Source organism: Branchiostoma floridae, chromosome 11, assembly GCF_000003815.2.
Source record: "Branchiostoma floridae strain S238N-H82 chromosome 11, Bfl_VNyyK, whole genome shotgun sequence".
In the NCBI taxonomy this organism is placed as follows: Eukaryota; Metazoa; Chordata; class Leptocardii; order Amphioxiformes; family Branchiostomatidae; genus Branchiostoma; species Branchiostoma floridae.
The window spans coordinates 5,795,450-5,816,080 of record NC_049989.1 but is presented as its reverse complement, the minus strand read 5'-3'; the positions used below and the strand labels follow the sequence as shown (position 1 = coordinate 5,816,080).

Below are 20,631 nucleotides of genomic sequence, written 5' to 3'. Positions count from 1 at the left end.
TTGGGGGGGGGGGGGTAAAAGGTTGCAAGATTACCTGGAGTTGCAAAAGAGATAAAGTTTTCTAGACAAAAGTAATTTGTTAAAAATGTCCATGTTTCAGAAGCATCGTATGTCAGCTTTCTCCCAAAGCCATGAGAACTGTAATGTGTTTGCCGAAGTCTAAGTCTGTATAGGTAGTCAGAAGAGTCCATTGTACTTGTACAGTAAGCTACCCGGGCGGGCGTGCTACCTGAATAGACCTGGGGCGTCAAGGGTTTAGTTAGGAGTGCTGGAGGGGAACACGAGACGAGGGAACCGAGCAGGTGCTTTGAAGGGGTGTTTACATCGCCCTCTTGGTCGGGACCAAGTTTGGCGAAATGTAGGGGAGCACAGGAGGAAACATTTATGTAGTTATAGGCTTAATTCTATCACTATTATCCCGAAATGTCGAAACAGGACGCTCAACACATACATATATCACTTTGACCAAGCATCTGGATGTTGATGTTCTCGTCATTTTTCAAACATAAATGTGAACTTCAATTTCTGCTACGTTGGCTAACAGGTGTATATATTATTTCTTTTGCCGGTACCTTAGCCTTTATGTAAGGTTGTATTTTAAGAACATCTATCTTGCAACTTTGTAGATTGTGATGAATATATATTTTGCAACTGATAGTATATTCAACGTATTGTGTAATTGTGAGGTATGAAGTGCTGATATTTGTAATGAACGAACTACCCCCTGTCAAAAAATGGACCCTCCTCATTGTTTTCTTCACAACAAAAAGAAAAACAAAACTTTCCGCCGAATTAGATCATTTTGGCTGACAACTGGTGCGACTTGGTCCGGGCTGAGGCCGGGGAACAGTACACGTCACACCGCAGTACTGAGAGATCCGAGACGGAGGAAAACTTTCCCAAACATTCCATCTTTGTCATCTTCACTGCCGCTGTCCTACCGCAATTTGAATCTACTGAGGTGAGTTGTATTTTGTGAATTCCGTTATTTCTAGATTCTGAAATAGCGTCGTTTTTCAAAAACTTTAGTGTTTTGGAACACTTAAAACTTAAATTTCTTTTCTTTACTACAGTTGTCGTTATGCAACTTAATATTTGACAACCATTCACTTAATCGAGATAGAATTTGGCAACTTCAGACGAGGAAAAAAGGATTTAACGATTCTTGCGTTTGGATATGAAAAGTGGAATTCGCAACTTAACTGAAATTACTTTTCTGGAAAGGGACACCAACGTGTAATGATAATCTTAGTTTCGTCCAAACTTGCCGTCCTCATTCAGTTTTTATATGGACCCGGCGAATCAGACACTTGAATTCGATCGCTTATAGCTGTAGCTTCGCAGTTTCCAAGCAAAGAAAACACCATGACTTGCTACTAGTAATCTTAAAAGCAGTAAGTATCCAGACTGTTCTGAAACGCACGTTGTTGAGTAGCACTAGTTTAAAAGCTTTCATCGCAAAATTAGATCACAAAGATTCTTTTGTAGATTTTTAGTATATATCTTTGACAGTAATCTAAATGGTTTCCGATATGCACTGTGTATCCTCTGCCTTTCGTCAACTTTGGTATTACTGATTTTACATGGCCTCTAATTTTGTTATATAACCTCAGAGTAGTCTGAGTCGTCATCTTGACTTAAACACTTGTACAATTACTCGACCATCACACATTGAATTTGATATGGAATCAGTTATGATAAAAATTCAACAGTGTCCTTGTATTTGTTGTCATTAGAAACGCGCCACAAAACATGCTTACGGCCGCCATTTTTGAGCCCCTTCACAATTTACACAAGCTATCAAAATTGTGTATCCGTTTGAAGCACGTAAAACAACACGGTCTACACGCTATTAATTGCTCAAGAGCACATAGCGCAGCACCACATCAGAGGGGCCACCGGCCGAAAAAATGTCGCCAAGGCACTTCTGTAGCACTCTTGTACAGAACCCGAGGGGTCCAACCTCAACCGGGGGAGAAATAAACCGCTTACTAGGGTCGCAACAATGACTCCAGTTTGTGAAGAGCTGCTACTGAATGTCCATTCTTATCCGTCGCATCTGGGTGTCATTGTGATTGTCAAAGTGTGTGCGGCGCCTGGCAGTCTTTACGGGTGTTGGGCAACGGAGTTGAGACAGAACACACAGTTTTGTGCTCAAAATCCCGAAACTCTGTCAACGAGAATGTCTCTCGTCCGACAAAAAAATGGCGAAAATCTTGTGTGTTGTCGCCCCGAGTGTGTTTGCTCAGTTGCCGGCTGGAGTGATTCCGACCTGTCGAAGTGGGTGAGAAAGGTAAAGAAACCATCAACAACTTTTCTGTGGGGAAGGTTTCGTCTTTAGGATGAATTTTCGTTACATCACACAACACACGCATTCCGAAAACAGCCAAACATATCTGTACGTTGCTCCCTCTATTATTGGAAGTTGGATAGCCTCTTCTTGACATCGTTACCATGGACACAACGAACAAAACAGGGGAAGTGTCATTAGCTGTTTGGCTCTTCGAGAACAATGCCGAAAGTCCCCAATAATGATTGACACCTACTTTGCGAAGTTCAGAAAAGAAAGAGTTTCCGCTCGCATTTCTTAAAACGTGCAGGGAGTGAGGATTGCGAGCTTGACTTAACTCATTACGTTACCGCAACTCCTATTGTTGGATATACCGTAAAGGATTGATTCATATTTCGCAGTTTAAGATCAACCTCCAATTTCCTACAGAAAACGACTGGCGTCTGAGAAGACCACGAAAGAACGGGACCCAAGCCCAGGTGGTTTGCGGAGAGTTTGCTGCTGTAGAGAGAGAGAGAGGGAGGAAGAGACAGACGGAGCGGCGCCCGGTGTCAGGATGCTCCAGGGACGGGACGGTGCCGTCATGTTCTCGGCAAACGCCGACGCGACGTCCGCAGAAGAGATAGAAGATGTCGACGCCGTAAGTTTGTTTGTTTGTTTTGATATTCTATTCAGAAATGGTAATTTTACTTTCTATCAAGAAATGGTAACTTTAACCCATCGGTCCCTTGTGTGGGAGATCCTTAGGTGTTAAATCTGTGTACGATGAAGAACAAAACATGGGAAGTGTCAAAAACTAACGAAAGGATATGTCACCCCAGTAGGGGCGGTATTACTCCAGCCGTCGTGTGTAAGCACATTGATGATGATGGTGATGATGACAATAAAGAACCCAACACACCTGTCGAGAAGAGTCGGGGTCCTACCCGTGCGCATGGCTGAAAACCATTGCGTTTTATCAAATTGCACTATAGTACGACCAGTTATCGAAAAACATTACGCTCAAGTGTATCGATGAAGATATAATGTCGGCCTCGTTTCCACGAATGATTTGTAGTTGTTACGTATTAACGTACTTCACCTATACCTCTAAGATGAGTTTGGATCTTTCAGAATCTAAGAAGATTCAGCTAAAACCACACGACGTTGTGTTTATTGAAATGGAGCTATGAGAACATTTCTTACTTATATTTAAGGGTTGCACATTTTCCTCGCTCCCCGAAAGACACAATAACGTTCCTTTTTCATCAACTTTCACTGTTTGGCGCAGTTTGTTTGTTGTTCCTGCCATTTCTAACCGACGGTGTGCTGCCGAGGATAAACAAAGAGGCGGTTATTCTAGCTGCTTTTGAAACCAATTAGACCGTGATTTGTTTAAAGAAGGCCCATAAGACTCCCCATTTCAGCGTCTTGCGCCGGGAAAGAGGATTTCCCCGAAACAGTCACAGTGTACGGCCGGCTGCCCCAGCTCGCCGCGCCGCCTCCTATGTCTAAATCGATCCCTCCGGCTTTCTCCTTAAGCCCAGGTAAAATATTTGCCCAAGAGTTGGACACCTTTATGTCTGTGTGCCGGTGGGCCGTGAGTCCTGTCCGACGCCCGCCTAACCTATAAGCCGGCTGCGTTTGCTCGGGGGTGTCAGGTTCTGTGGGGAAGTGCTGCTGGTACTTCCTCACATCGTTGCCGGAATAGCGAAGAAAAGGCATAGAAAAAAATCAATGATTTAAAGGTACTCCATTCCGTAAACCTTAGCATGCGCTTGTACTTTAAAGGACGGAAGACAGAGATATTTTATTTATGAAGAGTTCATATACCATATTTCCAATGTTACACCTTTTTTGTCAGCTGCCCCAACTTCTTTCTATGCCCTCTTTTTTCCTTTTCTCGTTTTGCCTTTCTTCTAATAATAATGCCCACAATGTTGTTGATGATCATTTCGGCAGAGTCATGCAATATATTTCTTGTTTGGGCGACTACTCTTTAGTGTGATGGGTGGGATCTTTAATGTGCTCGATGTGTGGCTCTCCTCAAACACCGGGCGCCTTCCATTTAGCGCCCTTTCGACGGAGGTCCTTACCGAAGCTTAGTAGTAATTTCTACCCGACTGTGAGGAAAGTTGTGTTAATGGCATTTCCCAAGGTCACCGCATTGGGGCATGTTAGGGGATTCGAACCCAGGACTTTTGGATTCTGTCCAAACGCTGTAACCATTACACCACACGACGCAAACGCACGACAAATGCTTGAATGACTTAAATCGCCGCGGCAGCACTATAGAAACGTTTCTACGTTGAGACAAATAAACGAAAACAGTGAGAAAATCCAAGTGGCAGCACGCGTGCCTATTCTTTCACGGGCGATTTTACTAGGTATACAGAGCTTTTTCCGCTGCTGCAAAGCGCACGTCACTTGTCAAAACGAAATATTTTAATCCAGAAAAATGAGGGGATTTCGTGTGCCTCTCCCTTCGGTCCTTGCGATGTATTGTAGTCGCAAAATAAATAACAAATAATGTTAAACAAACTGCAACTTAAACCTTCCATAATTGCCGTCTTTGTCAGTTTAGAACAACAATGTATTTCTTGTAAGAAGCTGGAATCCGGAAATGACGTGATAGTGACGTCACACCTAAACTAGATTTTCGAAAAACGTTTGATCCAACTATCATTCACAGAACTATAGTGAAACAACGATAGACACCAGCCCTCTTTCTGGTGTCTTCGTTAAAGATATCCCTTTAATCAAAACTACAGGAAAAAGTAAACTCTTTTTCATCGAAACAAATTGATTCTTGATGATATGCGCTCCCCCAAGAGTATGTTTTGAGGCATTGTATACGACTGACTAATTCGTGAAAACCCAATCGCTCTTACCCCACCAGAAAGAAGGTTTTAACGTACGTGGACTTATATAAGGACTTCTTGTATAATGATAGTTTCGTAAGGTACATGAGTCATCAAATCGACGGAATGTTGTTTCGTAACAACTTCAAAACGCATCACATATACACGCGGGTGGGGAAGCAATAGTCATGTCTACCCAAGGAGCTCCTTGGTCTTCCCAAGACACTTCTAAACGAAAAGGCACTTAGAAGAAAGGTTTTCGTTCCTTATAGGTAATCGAAGCTATGGTTCCTTTGTCCCAGCGTACTTTTCTGACTTTTAGGACGTTGACACAGTCTGGCCACCAAATCTGTCCATCAAAACATCCCATCGATTTCCGCGCACCCCATATTTGCGGAGAGAGGACAGACAAAACGTCCATCGCTTGTATAGAGTTTCAGAACTGTTGTCGGGCACTCCAAGTAGCTATTGTGACGGTGGGCGCAGGCCCTCCAGCTCGGCTCGGGGAAGTGGGGTCAAGTGGGGTTACGAGGTCCTCCTGGGCAGCTGAGCCAATGTGAAGGGCGCTCCACAAAGACGCCAGGAACATCAGTGAGAGAAAAAGCCGGGCCATCTAATGGTAGCTGTGAATGGCCGGGCGCTAAGGACCCCCCACTACAGCGTAAAAGGGTTGCAGTTCGGAAATTTGAGTCTCACGCAGAACAATTAAAACGGTGACTCAACGCGGCCTCGCCTCCGTAAAAAAGCGACGTGTATGTATATGATATACGAGTGTATATGTTTTAAAAATGACCTAGAAACGAGATTGTTACGACTGTGTTTGCTCGTTTACTTTGACGAAATCTTGCCAACGACGAAACAGTTTGAAATGTTACATCAGCACAGTGTTTGTAACCTAGACAAACAGGCATGTAGGAAACTACCTGCTGACACTCACGTAAACTTACTGTTTATCATATTGATAAACGTGACACAAAGGGCCTACCCCGTTCGACGTTATAGATAACATTACTAATATCAATATGCGTTGCGAAGAGCGCTCGGTTACGGAGGTATCAGGCAGCCCACAATGGAACAACTGTTAGAGAAAAGTAAAGTTGTTATAGTCATTTCACTTTTGCGCGAATTTCTTGCATTCGCCTCTTTGCTTTTATTTCCAGATATCCCAGCTCCACTGTCGTCTTTTAGAGTTCTTTTTTAATGTCTGTGTTGCCAAAACGGAAACTTTCTGCGTTGTTTTTCTCTCGGTTTAACAGAAGACAAAGATATATGCCTTTGTATTTTTCCCGATTATCCTTACCTTATTCCATGCACACTTGAGCACGGCTTTGCTAAAACAGCACAAGAAAGCCTTATAGAAAACAAAGCAATTTTAGCGCCATATATTTGACCTACGGAAATAGATCTTGAGTGGCATGTGAAGCTGTGCCGCACCCACTTTATTGGTCAATTCACCTTTCTGGTCCCTCCTATGTTCGTTGTACACATCATCATCCATTTCTAACGCAGCGGTAGCACAAAATCCTGCTCCAAGCACATAACAAAAAATATAAGCTTTATAACAAACTGAGGTTCGTTTCATGTAACATGGTAGGTATACAAAGCTGTAGTATTTCTTATTAGAACTGTGGTAGATAAAGAAATGGTCATATGTATATACATAGTGGCGCTACAGTTAAGTTCAGAAACTTGTATTACAGTGCCGCAGAAAAAACTTCTTAAGATTAGACAAAGGCAAATTTCTAAGACAAATGTGAAGTACATCAAATACGAATTAGATGTAGTATTCATAGTTTAGCACATCTTCTAGTGTGAATGTGATAGGTATGGGTTTTGTAATGAATTGTACAACAAGGATTTATTCTATGCCATTTTCGTCCTCTGCTTCCAAAGAAGAAGTCAAACCCAACCTGTTTAGAAATAGCCAACACTAGTATTCGAGTAGTCTCTTTTCACAAAAGTGTTAATCACTGTTCATTGTTACTTGTATATCTCCTGTGTTTATACCATGAACTTGCAATTAGCCTCCGGGCATGAACCTGCAAATAAACTTCTTAGTTATTTAAATCAAAATGAACAGATCATAATAACAAGACAGAGTGGGAGGGGCGAAGACGGAGCACGAGTGTTTATGGACTATCCCCGATTTGTCCCCGAACAAAACCGAACACCTGTCGTCGATTTTTCTCCCAATGTGGGAAAGTCTTGGTGTCGAGCTGTGGGAAAGTTCCACACGGCTAAGCGGGTCTCCTTACATGTTTACAGTGGCATTAATACTGCGACTGTTCCTTCGTCTGGTGTTTACTCCGTCGTCTTTAGTTGGCGCGTAAGTGGGCGTCACATGTGGAGGGAGTCTTAGCCTGAGTGCCACAGCTAGCCTTTAAAAGTGGGGAGCTGAGAAAACTTCACACACTTCAAGAGACTGTAGCGGGAATGGGAGGTTCCCTGTAAAGAATAGCGCATTTCGGCAGCGAGACCACAACGTCTTATACAGTGTTAGACGTTGATATTGCGTTAGACGCTCCCTACAGTAGTACATGCATGTGGGATTCAACTATTAGAATATAAAATACATACGATTGAGTTATTTTTATTTTTACTTCAAGTATTGTTTCTTTAGAAATAAGAGGTACCGGTCATGCCATTCATTCACCCTCTTTAATTACCAACGCCATATTGTTGTGTAACAAAAACAACTTGTGTAATAATGAAATATATATTATGGACTATGTACGACATCTATAGACATATAGCACTGTAACAATGGAGTTTCCTGCATACGCAATGCCACCACAAAATTGGACATTATACCACATTTTGTGCCCATGCGCATAGCAGACTGATATCACGTGACTATCACTGTCAGATCAGGTGATTTACATCATTGCGTGCGTCACAGCCAAACATCTAGAAATAGAGTTCAAAACAACTATTGCCCAAAATACTCACAAACACTTTCAGACCTTGCAACCTCAGCAAAACACACGTACTAAGGCCGATATAGTCGTTCAAACACCGAGTGGCTAGTGAAGCAAACCGATCGTCGCTATTTACCTTGCTCTTGACTCAGGGGTCTGACTGATTCCTTCAAAAGATGGTTTGCTCGTACCGAGGCATTCACAAACTGTACTAGGTCAGGGCGACCAGCTTAATCTTAAAGTACAAACTGAGATATCTGCTTTGGTGACCACGCGAGGAAATCCTCGCTCCTCTGGCATTTCGAGAGGTCTGTCCCTAACCCCCCGCCACGAACCACTACGTCACTGAAATTAGGTATGTTTAGAACCGCGCGCTTAAAATGTAGACAAACAGTCGGAATCCCTCAGTTTGCGCCTATAATGCTATATCTCTGATAGGAACGTATCTTAATGGGTGCCATACAAACCTAGACAAGGAAGCATATATGTTGAGGGTGAAGGTCTGACTACTTCGTCGACTCTACCCTTCATGTAGACACGTGCAATATATTTTCCAGCATATTGCAAGCCAAAATACATTGAAATCCAGAGGCGAGATACTAAGTAAAAATCCATTTTAACTGTATACAGCTGTGTACTTTATTGTCAGTGTTTTTGGCTGTGATTTAGAAAACGCCATGTGACTGACTTTGCAGATTTATCTACTGACCGCTCAGTTGACCCTTCCCCCAGTTTTATTCAAGCTAGTTGTTTTGACTACATACCAAAAAGGCGACGTCTTTTCTGTTGATGCTGCTGTTTTTATCATATGTTATAGTGAACGATTAAAAGGTGTGTTAATCTGTCAAAGCTCCATACTAATGCATGCACAATATACCATAAACCAAACACAATGAAATACTGATAACTGTACTAGCGATATCCAACGAACATACTTGGAATAAGTGGAGAACTGTACACATACACCAATATTTTTGTTGATGTACCTTAACGGAGGATACAATCCACTTTTATTTCCTTCAACATGATAGTACTATAGTTATGTGTGTTTAGCAATTGCGTGCGTGTGTACCGGACGTTGTACCGCTGATATGTTGAATGATGAACAAGTGTCTCTTTAACTTGAGTCTAGTGAATCATGGAACAGTACAGAAAACCGTCGAATACTACGTTATACGGTAAAGAAGCAGCGAGTTGATTTCAACATCATGTAGCGGCACACCCCTTGTGTATAATTCTTATGCCTTCATTTCTTCTGCACATTCTCCTACGCAGAGAGTCCAGCGGCAAAGCGCCTGTTGTACAACAGGTGGTTGCCGTTGGGCTCTCTGCGTAGTCCTGAAAATGTTCCTGAGGTACCTCAACATAACGGCGTGGCAGTAGATTCTGAAAACGCAAACTATTTTTTTCTCCGCAAAACTCTTTGACATACCCACATATAGAAAACGTGAAGCCAGTTTCCCTAGGATCTTTTAAAAGCATTACGACCGAGAAGGATCTCAAACATGTAACAGAATTTTGCATGGCGCATGCCCCGTACGATCGCACGAAGTGTGTTTGAGTTTAATTAACATTCTTACGTCCCAACGTTGTGCGAAATATGGAATGAGTTACTTGGCTGTGCATAAGCTTATGCATTTTGTATTTAATTTGTACACTTTTGTATTGTAGTCGTCTCTGTCGCTAAGGTTCTGTTTGCGTAGGTAAGTGTCATAGTCTGTATAGACTGACTGACAGAGAGAGAGACTTGGCTGTGTAGCAAAATGGTCTATCTTTTCAGGCGTCCTTGATTCAACAATCTATCCCGAGATTGTAAAATACTGTCTCAGGGAGTTAATTAACATGTAATCACTTCGCAGTTTATCTTCGAGTAGACCCATGTCCTTGACACTTTTCTTTATTTGCATCTCAAATTGTCTCTTGGTGGTCTAAATATATCGCCTGATGCTAAAGAGTAGTAACATGTTTGGATGTTTTGACTCTACAGTAGTTAACGAGATGATAAAGATGTGATCTTTAATGATTGATTCTTAAATTTGTACGATAAGCGACGAGATTGATAGAAAAAACGGTACAAACCTTAAACAAAAGGATCAGTCAGGATCAGGGAGAACATTTGAATAGACTAGTCCTTGACATTTTCATTACTTGCATCCCAAAACTCTCCTGGCGGTCTAGATATATCCTAAACTTCGCCTGACAACGAATCATATCAATATGTTTTGACTTTGACAGTAGTTAATGAGCTATAGAGATGTAATCTTTGGTCATTTATTCTTAATTTTGTACGATAAGAGGCGAGATTGGTGGTAAAAACGGTACAAACGTGGCAAACCTTAAACAAAAGGATCAGTCTGGCTCAGTGGCGACATGAACTGAACGGCGTTTCTTTTTATCTCTGTTTGACGCGAAAAGTTAAGAATTATTGAAAAAGTACATCTTCAGGGATTAGCAGTTTAAACTTGTGTCGCTTGGCTTTCTGTCGCGAGCCTCAAGTTGTTAGTCTTGTCCAAACAGTGATTATCACCCCTCTAATCAGTATTCAAACCAACCCGCTGCGTTTTTTGTGCACCTACGTAACTCCCTGCCAAACATGACTCCCGCCTGAAATAAACCTGGCGTGATGTATGTCCGAGTTTGTGGTAACCTTTGCACCAAAGCCGTCCCCGTGTTTTGCACCATTTGAAAGGCAGGGAGACAAGAACCTGGCTGGTTGGTTCAGACCTGGTCAGGCACAGGTGGACAGCGCCGGTCCGGGAACGCGCTCTTCGCTCAGAGAACTGAGTTGTAGGGAATCTTCACGCCATGCCAGTGTTCTACTACTCAGTAAGTACAGGACTTTAGATCCACCCTTGTGACGGTGTGTTATCAACCACTTGCTTGTATTGTTCCTGCTGTATCTAGGACGCTAATTGCAGTTCTTTAACACAGGCGGATTCCGTGGTCGCCATAACTTGGACGTTATCGGGAAAATTCCTCTACTTTTAATGGCTGCCTTTTGTTGGAAAGTCTATAAGGCTATTGTACTGGGAAGAAAAAAGTCTCATAAGCACTGTGATCTGGACAAAGTTGTGCCTATATTTGCAAAGCTCAATACTATCACCTGCCCGGCAACGTATAACAACCACTTCACACGAATGTTGTAAAAATGGTCGCACGATTGCTGTGATTCTTGGAGGGAAATTACTACAACTAGCTCTGACAGAAGTTTATATTTTCAAGGTTGATATATGTAAGCGTGCCCCGTGCACTTGATGGCCTACACCTTGCGAGTGTAAGGGCGGGGATCTTTAAGTGTTTGTGCTTGTCATACAATGCCGAAATGTGTCATTGCTCACCAAGAACGCCTGTCAAGCTTCACCGTTAAAGCACACTTAGACTTTTCTGGTGTGACTGCGGGTGTGAAAGTACCAGTCAAAGTTAAGCCTCACACACACATTTTGCTGTCTGATGGTCTGTGTTACAACACTACCAGTAGGAGGTGTGAAACCTGGTCTCAACCCAAACAACCTTCCTCCCCCTGCCTCCGGTTGTCCGTGTGAACGCAAACTAACAACCCTAATGGCTTTGTAGCGGTTGACCTGACAAGATGCCTGTGATTCTTGCATGCGACCTCATGTAGAAATTTTCCACCACGTTCAAATACGACACGTAAAAGCGTATGTACAAATGTTGTCCATATTTTGCTAGCTTTTGTCTAATTTCCGATGGGCATATTTGCGTTCAGGGCGTCAATACGTAACGAGCGGACGTCAACAATGATTACACAATTTTTCTTTTGTCCCATAACTATACGGATTTGCGTCATCATTTGTCTCCCACAACCCGGAGACCAACAATGTCATTTTTATTGCGATTTGACCTCGCTAATTAAACGTGATATGCATAGATCATCCCACCTGTTAATTAGCCGGTGTGTTTGATTGGGAATGATCCTTTTATATACTATGCTGAGGCCATCTTGACACCCTGACATATCAGTCGTGTATGTAAATGTTAGCCTAAGGCTATAGGTGACTTTTTCATCTGATTTCCAATGCGGGTTGTGTTTGAACGTCCGCCCAACGTAAATGACCGCGGTGCTGCCATTCCTGCCTTGTTGACTCGACACGGCGGAGGAACGGGCATGCTGAGCTGGCGTTCCTTCGTGACGCCAATACAGAATAACCCACAAATCTCCCAATTAGTTGGGTTGAGTCCGTGTTGGAGACAGTTTACTGGTTACTGCTAATGTTATGACACCTTTGAAGCGTTACTATGTGTCATATGACCGCATTCCGATTGCTTCTGTGCCGGAAATTACTTCCTATTAGCTTTGGAAGCAAAAATGTGAATCTTGGAAGCACTGTTCCCAAACTACTGTCTATGCCAACCGAAAAGTCTTAGCGATCCCGAATAATCCGACCTTATAAAATTCTACAACTCCCAGGTACGGCTATCAGATATGAGGGAATTTATCAGCACCAGGGGATTTAAAATTTGACGCAGTGTTGAACACTTGATGTATGATTTACCCTACACATTGACAGTATTGCCAGTACTTATTAAGCACAGTCAGAGGGGGAGGGGAGCAATAAATGAAAGAAAATACAGATTTAAACATTCTTCTTTTTTTGTGGTTTGTTCTTTTATATACATAGAATGGGTAAACTGTAACTGGTATGTAGGTCGGATGAGTTCATTGCGAGCACGCCCCTCTGCGTCCCGACATGGCGGCTGGTTATATATATATAAGGTTACCGAAGGTCAAGAATTAATAATCATTGCTTCCACACCTCTTGGCAACATCTTATCACCAGTGCTGTTGTATTTGCCTTGCTGTCGTCGCGCTTCAGTGAACGAGGCGTTATCAGTGATTGCATGTCACAAGATGGTGTCGCTACAACACCGTCTGAGATTTGTGTGTGTCACCGGTCGCTGTTATCACCCCGGCATTCCGAGCTACCCCAACGTCGCACGGGTGGACGTCAGCGCCTTAATTGTGCTGTGCCGCGGTGCAAATAGTAAAGAAGGCATGCGAACCACCTTACAGTGTTACCAGTCTTCTCCCAGCCAAGGGCATTCCAAACAAGGAACGCACTGACGACGGTAACCGCATGGAGGCAGAGTCATTATTTAAAAAGTTCAAACAATGATTTTTGTCAGGTTAGGATCCGATCAAGAGCGCCGGCCAGGGTAGTGTCGCAGTGTCGGCGGCATGCATGCCAACTTATCTGGTCTTCTCCCGAAGCATAATGAGTTTGTATCGGCGCTTAAATTAAAAGCTAACACTCACGAACGCGCAGTGCGTCATTCAGCACGCATCAAACACGACACGAATGTTTGTGGGGTCAAAGTGGCGCCCCTCTCCACGTCAAGTTCGACATCGTGTAACCATGTCATTCGCACACTGTCCCCTCCTCTTTTCCCTTACTGTGTACTTAAGAGTTCACCCATATCTTTTTGTAAGGTTCTTTTCATTCCTCTTTGTATTCAAACGTCTTCAATACGTTTTCCCTTTCATTTTGATTTATCCGGTAGCGAAAACAAAAGATATTGGTCATGTCATCCCAACGACACATGGAATAGCTTCAACGAGTATTGTCTGCGGTAGGTTGTAGAATATCTTGACCTTCAAATATTTATAGGGACTAATTCAGAAATAGTACAATGGTTTGGGACGTGAGTGTCACGGCTCGTGATCGTTGTTTACATCAAGCTTAAGCAATAGCCCCTAGAGAACGTGTTCGATTGCCGTACCGATCGTGCCTTCACCCAGAAATAGTTGCTTATCTTATCTGATAACAGCACGGCATACAGCTTTCTCGTCGCGTTATTTTCGTGGTCTCCAAAGAAGCAAAAGTAGACCGGTTTATTGTTATAAAGAATGTCTTGTTTGCATGCATGTTCAGTGCAAGACTTTGTCCTATTTTAGGGTTCTTATCTATAGATATAAATATACTTATGTCATAGGAGGTTAAAACAACATGCTATCTTTTAACTTACTGAATAAATATAAATCAATTAACGATGATGTCCGAATCAGGCTAGGTCTTTTCTTAAAAATATTTCCTATGATCCCAGGTGATCTGTAGGCTTAGTAACTGTTTAGGTCTAGTGTTGAGGCCGAGTTATTCATTTACTTTGTATCTATATTGAGCTACGTATTGTACATTTGCAAATTAGTAACAGCGTTATACAATATACTGTCTGTTAACCCTAACACCTTTTCTGTTCAAAGTCTGGGGCGCAGACACCACTTAATAATTCGTGTGAACTCGACGGTTCACGGTCAAATCTAGGCTTCCTCTCAGCATGCACCCAAAACCGTACGGAGGCAGAGCACGGTGGGCATAGAGAGTAACACGAGCGTAACAAGGAATAACCGCTCGATATCTAACAGATAGAGGTCCGCGTGTTGAAGTTATAAACTCTATTGAGTGGGATCAGTGTAAGAAAAGACTATATCTCATTGATCAGCAACTACAATGCTAACACTTGTACAGGGGCAGGGTCGTGCAACTGCATATTGTGTTTAATCTATAATGTGACGTCGGTTACGTCATTCGGCTGAACAAAGCGACCCCATTGAAAACGACCTCTTTTTAGGAACACTTGCGACGTGACAGCTGACATGTTTGCCATTTGCTGACACTTTTCTTTCTGCCTGTATGTTCACGCAGGAGCCGAGTTCACTGTTAGAGTTACATCCGAGCGGTGCGATCATGGGGGCCCAGAACAACGCTTTTGCTCCTCTACCGGACATCGACGCCTTCCTGCACAACACGGGCCTCAACATAGACCAGATCCAGCAGGGTCACGTGACGCCCGGAGACTCGCCATCCCCCGATCACGTGTCCGTCAAGTTCGAAGAACCGCGGTACTACTGTGCGGAGCATGCGCAGGAAGGCGTCACTGGCCAATCACAGGCCATGTTCGTGGATCACGTGGACGAGCAGGACCAGACGATGTGGGAGGAGCAGCTACAGACGGTAGACATGCACGAGGTGAGGAAAAACCTGGGCAAGATGCAACCACTCATCATCAAGGAGGTCGTCAAGGACATTGAAGTCGCCTGTAAACTCCTCAACATCCCCTCCGGTGAGATACTCTCGATTTATTCCTTCTTTTATGTGTTATTGCTGTTACGTCGATAAAAGTTAGACATCCAGAAAATAAGACACACAAGGCATATACGGTTCCTCAAGCAACTCCGGGATAGAATCAGTAAGACGTTTCACGTAGAATCCACTACCTTTCGGTAATGACATTGTTGGACACCAAATCTTATACATTGTCAATGACGAAAGGTCGTAGTTGCTACCTGAAACATCTAACGGTTTCCAAAATTTGTCCTGTTGCTTGAGTACTGTCACCTTGCGATATTTCTGTTATACTGCTAAAATCATGGGCCTGGAATGAAAGTTCATCTATGTTCATAACTAATGCGATCAACATTTCGATAAATGTAATGTATAATCACCATTACCGACCAATGATTTATACATCTATAGCCTTCTTCAGCAAAACTGACCTACTTACTCCTGACTACGTGACCTAACGGGCAAGTAGCATCAGAAGTGAGTCGAGTCGGCCGGAAATCTGACAGTAACGATCTTTGAAATCCCTTTCCTGACAGATCCCCACTACTGGACGGTGGAGCATGTAGAAAAGTGGCTGTTGTGGACCCTCCACCAGTATAGACTCCCTCCGCTCAACCTCGACTACTTCCGCATGAGTGGCGTCACGCTGTGCATGCTCAGCGAGGACGACTTCCGTTTTAGAGCGCCACGCTGCGGCGACATCATGTATGCTCACCTTGACGTCTGGAAGACAGGTGCGTACTGTTGACGTAATCTCCAAGCAGATCCTACGCTACGGTAGCAGAAGATAGTATCAAAACCTGTCAGAGGAGTCAAGCCGGCCTAGGAGTGTGTTTGGCTACAGGATAAAGGCGTGAGTCGCTATTAAAATCTTTAGCACCACGGATATTCGTGTAGCTGTTAAAATGACCGAAGGATGGGGCAGCTACACCATTGTTGAATAAAAATGCTCCTCCCTGTTTCTGTGACGGCAGATCTCCGGTAGCCAAACACACCTCTAGGCCGGTTTCACTCCTCTGGTAGCTTTTGATACTATCTTATGCTATCATAGGATCTTGTGACATACTTGCTCCTTCAAAAGACTCGGCCAAGTTAGATACTCAGTTTCCTTCTCTTTATATAGCTTATAATATTTTTTTCTCTCACGCAGCGTCGCGGATAGCAGGCCTACACATTTTCCCAGAGAGCGAAGAAGAAGATCTTGACAAAGGTGAGCATTTTCGAATAGAAATACTATCCTATATGTACAATGTATCATGAAATATATGCTCTATTACAGCATCCCTTCCTTCCCTCCTCAACCTTCCATACTGTGTAGCCGTATCTCTATTCATATAGTTCAGAGAAAATGTGCGAAACAGAAAATACACTGTCCACAGCCGATGCTTCTACCACAAGAGCGGAATATTTTGATCGTCCAGTCTCGGAGAACAGTTTTTTTGTTGCTTCACAACCACACTCTACATGTATTTACAAGAGCTGACGTTTGGTGACCGTCTGTCATCTAAGTCTGTGATTTTCCAACCTGATGAAATTATTGACGAATGTTCAATCTTATTTGCAGACGACCTATCAAGTCCAACCACAGTGAAAGAAGAGCGGACCTCTCCCCCTCCGTCTTGTAATGGCGTTAAAGGCTGTAAGTATCAATCAGAGAATACACGTTCAATATTTTCCTGTTCGGATTTCACGTGACAAACAGTTGGGGTAATTTTGCACATGTAACCATGTGCCGTGACACTCCTAACGAAATATGTCCTGCATTTTCAGTAACGGACCGACCAGCAATAGGACCCATAACGTCCATGACTCCGAACCATCAAGGTAAGACAAAGACACATTTTCAATACTCCGCCCTGTGTTTGATGTATTTTACTGAAAATACGCCGTTTGATAAATATTGTACGTGCTTCAACTTTCGTCATTGAGTAGCAACTGGCGTAAAGTTTTAACAAATAATCAATTTTTAATCAATTTTCCCGTGTTGTTTGTTGCAGCGGGTATCCACCTGTGGCAGTTCCTGAAAGAGTTGCTGCTCCAGCCCGAGTCCTACAGCCACTGTATCCGCTGGATAGATAGAGACGCAGGTATGGCATTATTGGAGTCTAACAAGCTTTCATTTTAGTTTGAGTTTTCAAAAGTCAACTTGCATGTTACAACAAAGCCACATGGAATACGTTGACTTTTACAGTGATGCACTCATTGATCCCAAACATTTTAATACTTTAAAATACGGTACTGAAGAATATCAGATAAAATTGACAAAACATGTTATTAGCTTTAATACTCATCATACAATACTATGTCTAGAGATGCGTACAATCAGAAAATCTATGAAATCTTTTGCAGAACAGCTCTTGGAGTTGGACAGTACATGCAGTTTCGATGCACGAGGCATTAATGATTGTTCGTGTCGTTTCGATTTCGTTCTACTGAAAGAGCTGACATATAATGTCTGCCTGAAGGTGCGCTCCCACCGCACTTGTGTTTAACTTGCGTCACTGCGGGGTTCGAAAGATACTCAATGAATTTCAGAGATAAAGAACAAATTTTCTTTCTTTTTGTGTATTTTGTCGTCTTCAAAGTCATACTTTTACGTATTACGCAATATCTAAATTATAAAGATCGGAGAAAATAACAAAACAGTGACGCAGTGAACGAACTCCACAGTGATGCAAACTTGACACAAGTGCGGTGGGAGCGCACCTTTAGAGACAAAAGACACTTGACGATGTCTCTTTAATAGGACGTGAAATCCAGTAAAAAAAATAATGGTTTGTCTGAGTGAATAAGAGGGTGGGTGTGTATTTGAAAAGCCTGCGAATTTGATTTTGTTTCTTCTCACGTTGACGCATTTGAGAATGGATTAAAAAAAACTGATCTCAACATGTTTATTTTTCTCGTCCAGGCATTTTCAAAATCGAAGACTCGGTGGAGGTGGCTCGGCTGTGGGGTCTCCGGAAGAACCGTCCGGCCATGAACTATGACAAACTGTCCCGCTCCATCCGGCAGTACTACCGCAAGGGCATCATCAAGAAGACGGACATCTCCCAGAGACTTGTCTACCAGTTCTGTCAGCCCATTGCAGGGGTTACGGTGAAGAAAGAACCTTAAATTTCATCAGGTTCACTTGTACATAGACAACACGTTTAACGTCCATGTTGTAGTTCCTCTATGTTGAGAAGGAAATGTTACGATCGGAGAGCGCCTGACCAGAGGCTATTTTAAAGCTGCACTCCGTGTGTTTTAAAGGGAAAGTCACTGTTTCCAAGGCATGTGTTCACACTGACTCAAAGACGGAAAACTGCACATTTTTATCGGTCCTCTTTTCAAATTAGAATTTCTTTTTGGCGACGCTCTAGGGCCGGAAGCTTTTTACTGTGACATACAAAATGGCAACCCGGTAATATGGCATACAGATAATGAAATACGAATACGAATGTAAATATGTTCAACTAAGTTAGCAAGTCAAGTTAGCATCCAACCTGATGCGAACAAACACATACATCACCCACCCCCTTTAAAACCACGAGGTGCAGCTTTTACTGATAAGTGTAAAATTCAAGTGGCTGCTTTAAGAAACGTCATAGAAGAGAAGGCATAAATGAGCATGCGCGTCAGAGAAGGGATCATTGCGACTCAACGCGGTGAAACCAGCCCAACGAGGCAACACGCATGCGCGGAAGGCAGCTACTAATGCTATGGCCAGAGTAAGTGACGTTAGGGCTATACCATTCATTGCAAAATGGTTCAGGGTAAGGTCTTTGAAGTGAGCTTTCGATTCATTTAGGAATACTAAGCCTTCATGTACAACTACATTTACCCCTGAATCTGGTATTGGTATAGCCCGTGACATAACAGCAAATTGATGATGTAAGAGAGATTGGCCTCTGGTTTGTGACATTTGATAAAAGGCGCTACGTTTATACTTGGGAGGCGGTTTTCTACCTTGGCACAAAGTGTACCTATATTTTTTGATGGAAGATACTTTTGTAAAACAAACACATTCCAAATATAGATGTAAACGTTACAATGTTACAAAGTGCTCTTATTCCCTAATTCGAAGATTATGGTGATAAATAATGGAGAACTTTAAATGAAGGTTTCACTCTTAAAATTCCAAGCCGACGAAGGGGTTGTCCCTGAAAACTACTGTAAGAAAACATTAAACACATTGTTTAGTCAAAGATGGAACCAGGATATATTCTGCGGGGCAGTTTTGTCAGCAGATATTCAGACAAGAAACTTTCGCAATCTTACAATTTAGAACGGTTTTCGGCACAAATGTGTCAATAGCCGTTGTCTGAAAACAAAACAAGCATGATCTTTACTATGAGGAAGCTATAGGGATATATACTTTATAAGATACTCGAACTCTATGCAATGTGTTCGGAAAGAAAGCTTATCATAGTTTTGAGAAGAACAATCAACTGAAATGTATGGCTGTAAATATTTCTATAGAATGTAAAAGTTACCTGCATTAATTTATAGTTAGTCTGTGATTCCTGGATGTTGTTTAGTTCATTGTGTTCACACACAATGGTAGCTTTATACAGTACAAATGAACATGTAAATGGAATCACTTTGAACATATACTGAATACATTGGTGGAACAAGTATATACATTATTGTAGGAACGAATCCATATATGTTAGTTACATCTAGATAAGAACAGAGAGCACATGTATATACATGTATTATTTTATGTATTGAGCGTCCAAACAAGCAACGTTTGGTGTATTAAACTTTACTGAACTAACTTTACATCTGTCTGTGGGTGGAATTTACATATTTATACCACTTTTTCAATAGAAACTCTTATAAGTGAAATATCATGACCTGATGACGCGGATGGAAAGGATATCTTATAGCTTATAGAATGCCCTTGTGGCTCGACTGGTAGCAGTCTGACAATTGATTCTCGTTCCAACAAGTTGGTACCAGGAAGGCCCAGGTTCAATCCTGGGCAGGGCATCTCGGTTGGGGCTGCACCCGTCTTTTGGAAGGGGCGTAAAAGGTTAGGCATTTCCAAACCGGGGCCCGGTCGGGCAGTTTTCGGGAGCGAAAAGAAGGATATGAAAGACATCAAAATATACAAAATGTCAAAATGAAATTCATGGGCATCATGTGTATATATTTCTAGCTATACATTTTAATTTTTCATGTCTTGAAACATCCCGGCCGGGCCTCGGTTTGGAAATGTGACCTAAGCCTTAACGGTGGTCCCGTGTTGGACGAGGTGTCTCATTGAAAGGGAATGGATAGCAACCTGTCCCTGTGGTAATATGCTACTATTGAAACAGCAAGGAACCCCTTGCTGCTCTATGTGGCACCGTGCACTATTTACGAACAAACGAATGATACCCAGCATCCATTGTGAAAGGTTATATCAGGTCACGTTATTTAGCACGACATAACACGTCCCTATAGACTAGCTTTGTGGACTAAGCAGATTTCAGGGCAAAGAAATGTCTATAGTTGTCATCTCAGCAGTCGTGACA

The 20,631-nt window shown here is 42.6% G+C and overlaps 1 protein-coding gene across 2 annotated transcripts; it reads left to right on the top strand.

Moving 5' to 3' along the window:
• Positions 1-659: 659 nt before the first annotated feature.
• LOC118426433 (SAM pointed domain-containing Ets transcription factor-like) lies at positions 660-19,894 on the top strand. 2 transcript variants are annotated; one of them, XM_035835810.1, is made up of 9 exons: positions 660-961; positions 2,720-2,930; positions 14,711-15,128; positions 15,667-15,864; positions 16,281-16,340; positions 16,695-16,769; positions 16,901-16,954; positions 17,128-17,217; positions 18,039-19,894. In XM_035835810.1, exons 1-9 carry the CDS (start codon positions 735-737, stop codon positions 18,242-18,244), a joined length of 1,539 nt encoding a protein of 512 aa, XP_035691703.1. In that variant the 5' UTR covers positions 660-734; the 3' UTR covers positions 18,245-19,894. The 2 variants fall into 2 exon arrangements, with proteins under 2 accessions (XP_035691703.1, XP_035691704.1); XM_035835811.1 differs by lacking the exons at positions 660-961; positions 2,720-2,930 and adding an exon at positions 10,631-10,874.
• The last annotated feature ends 737 nt before the right edge of the window (positions 19,895-20,631 follow it).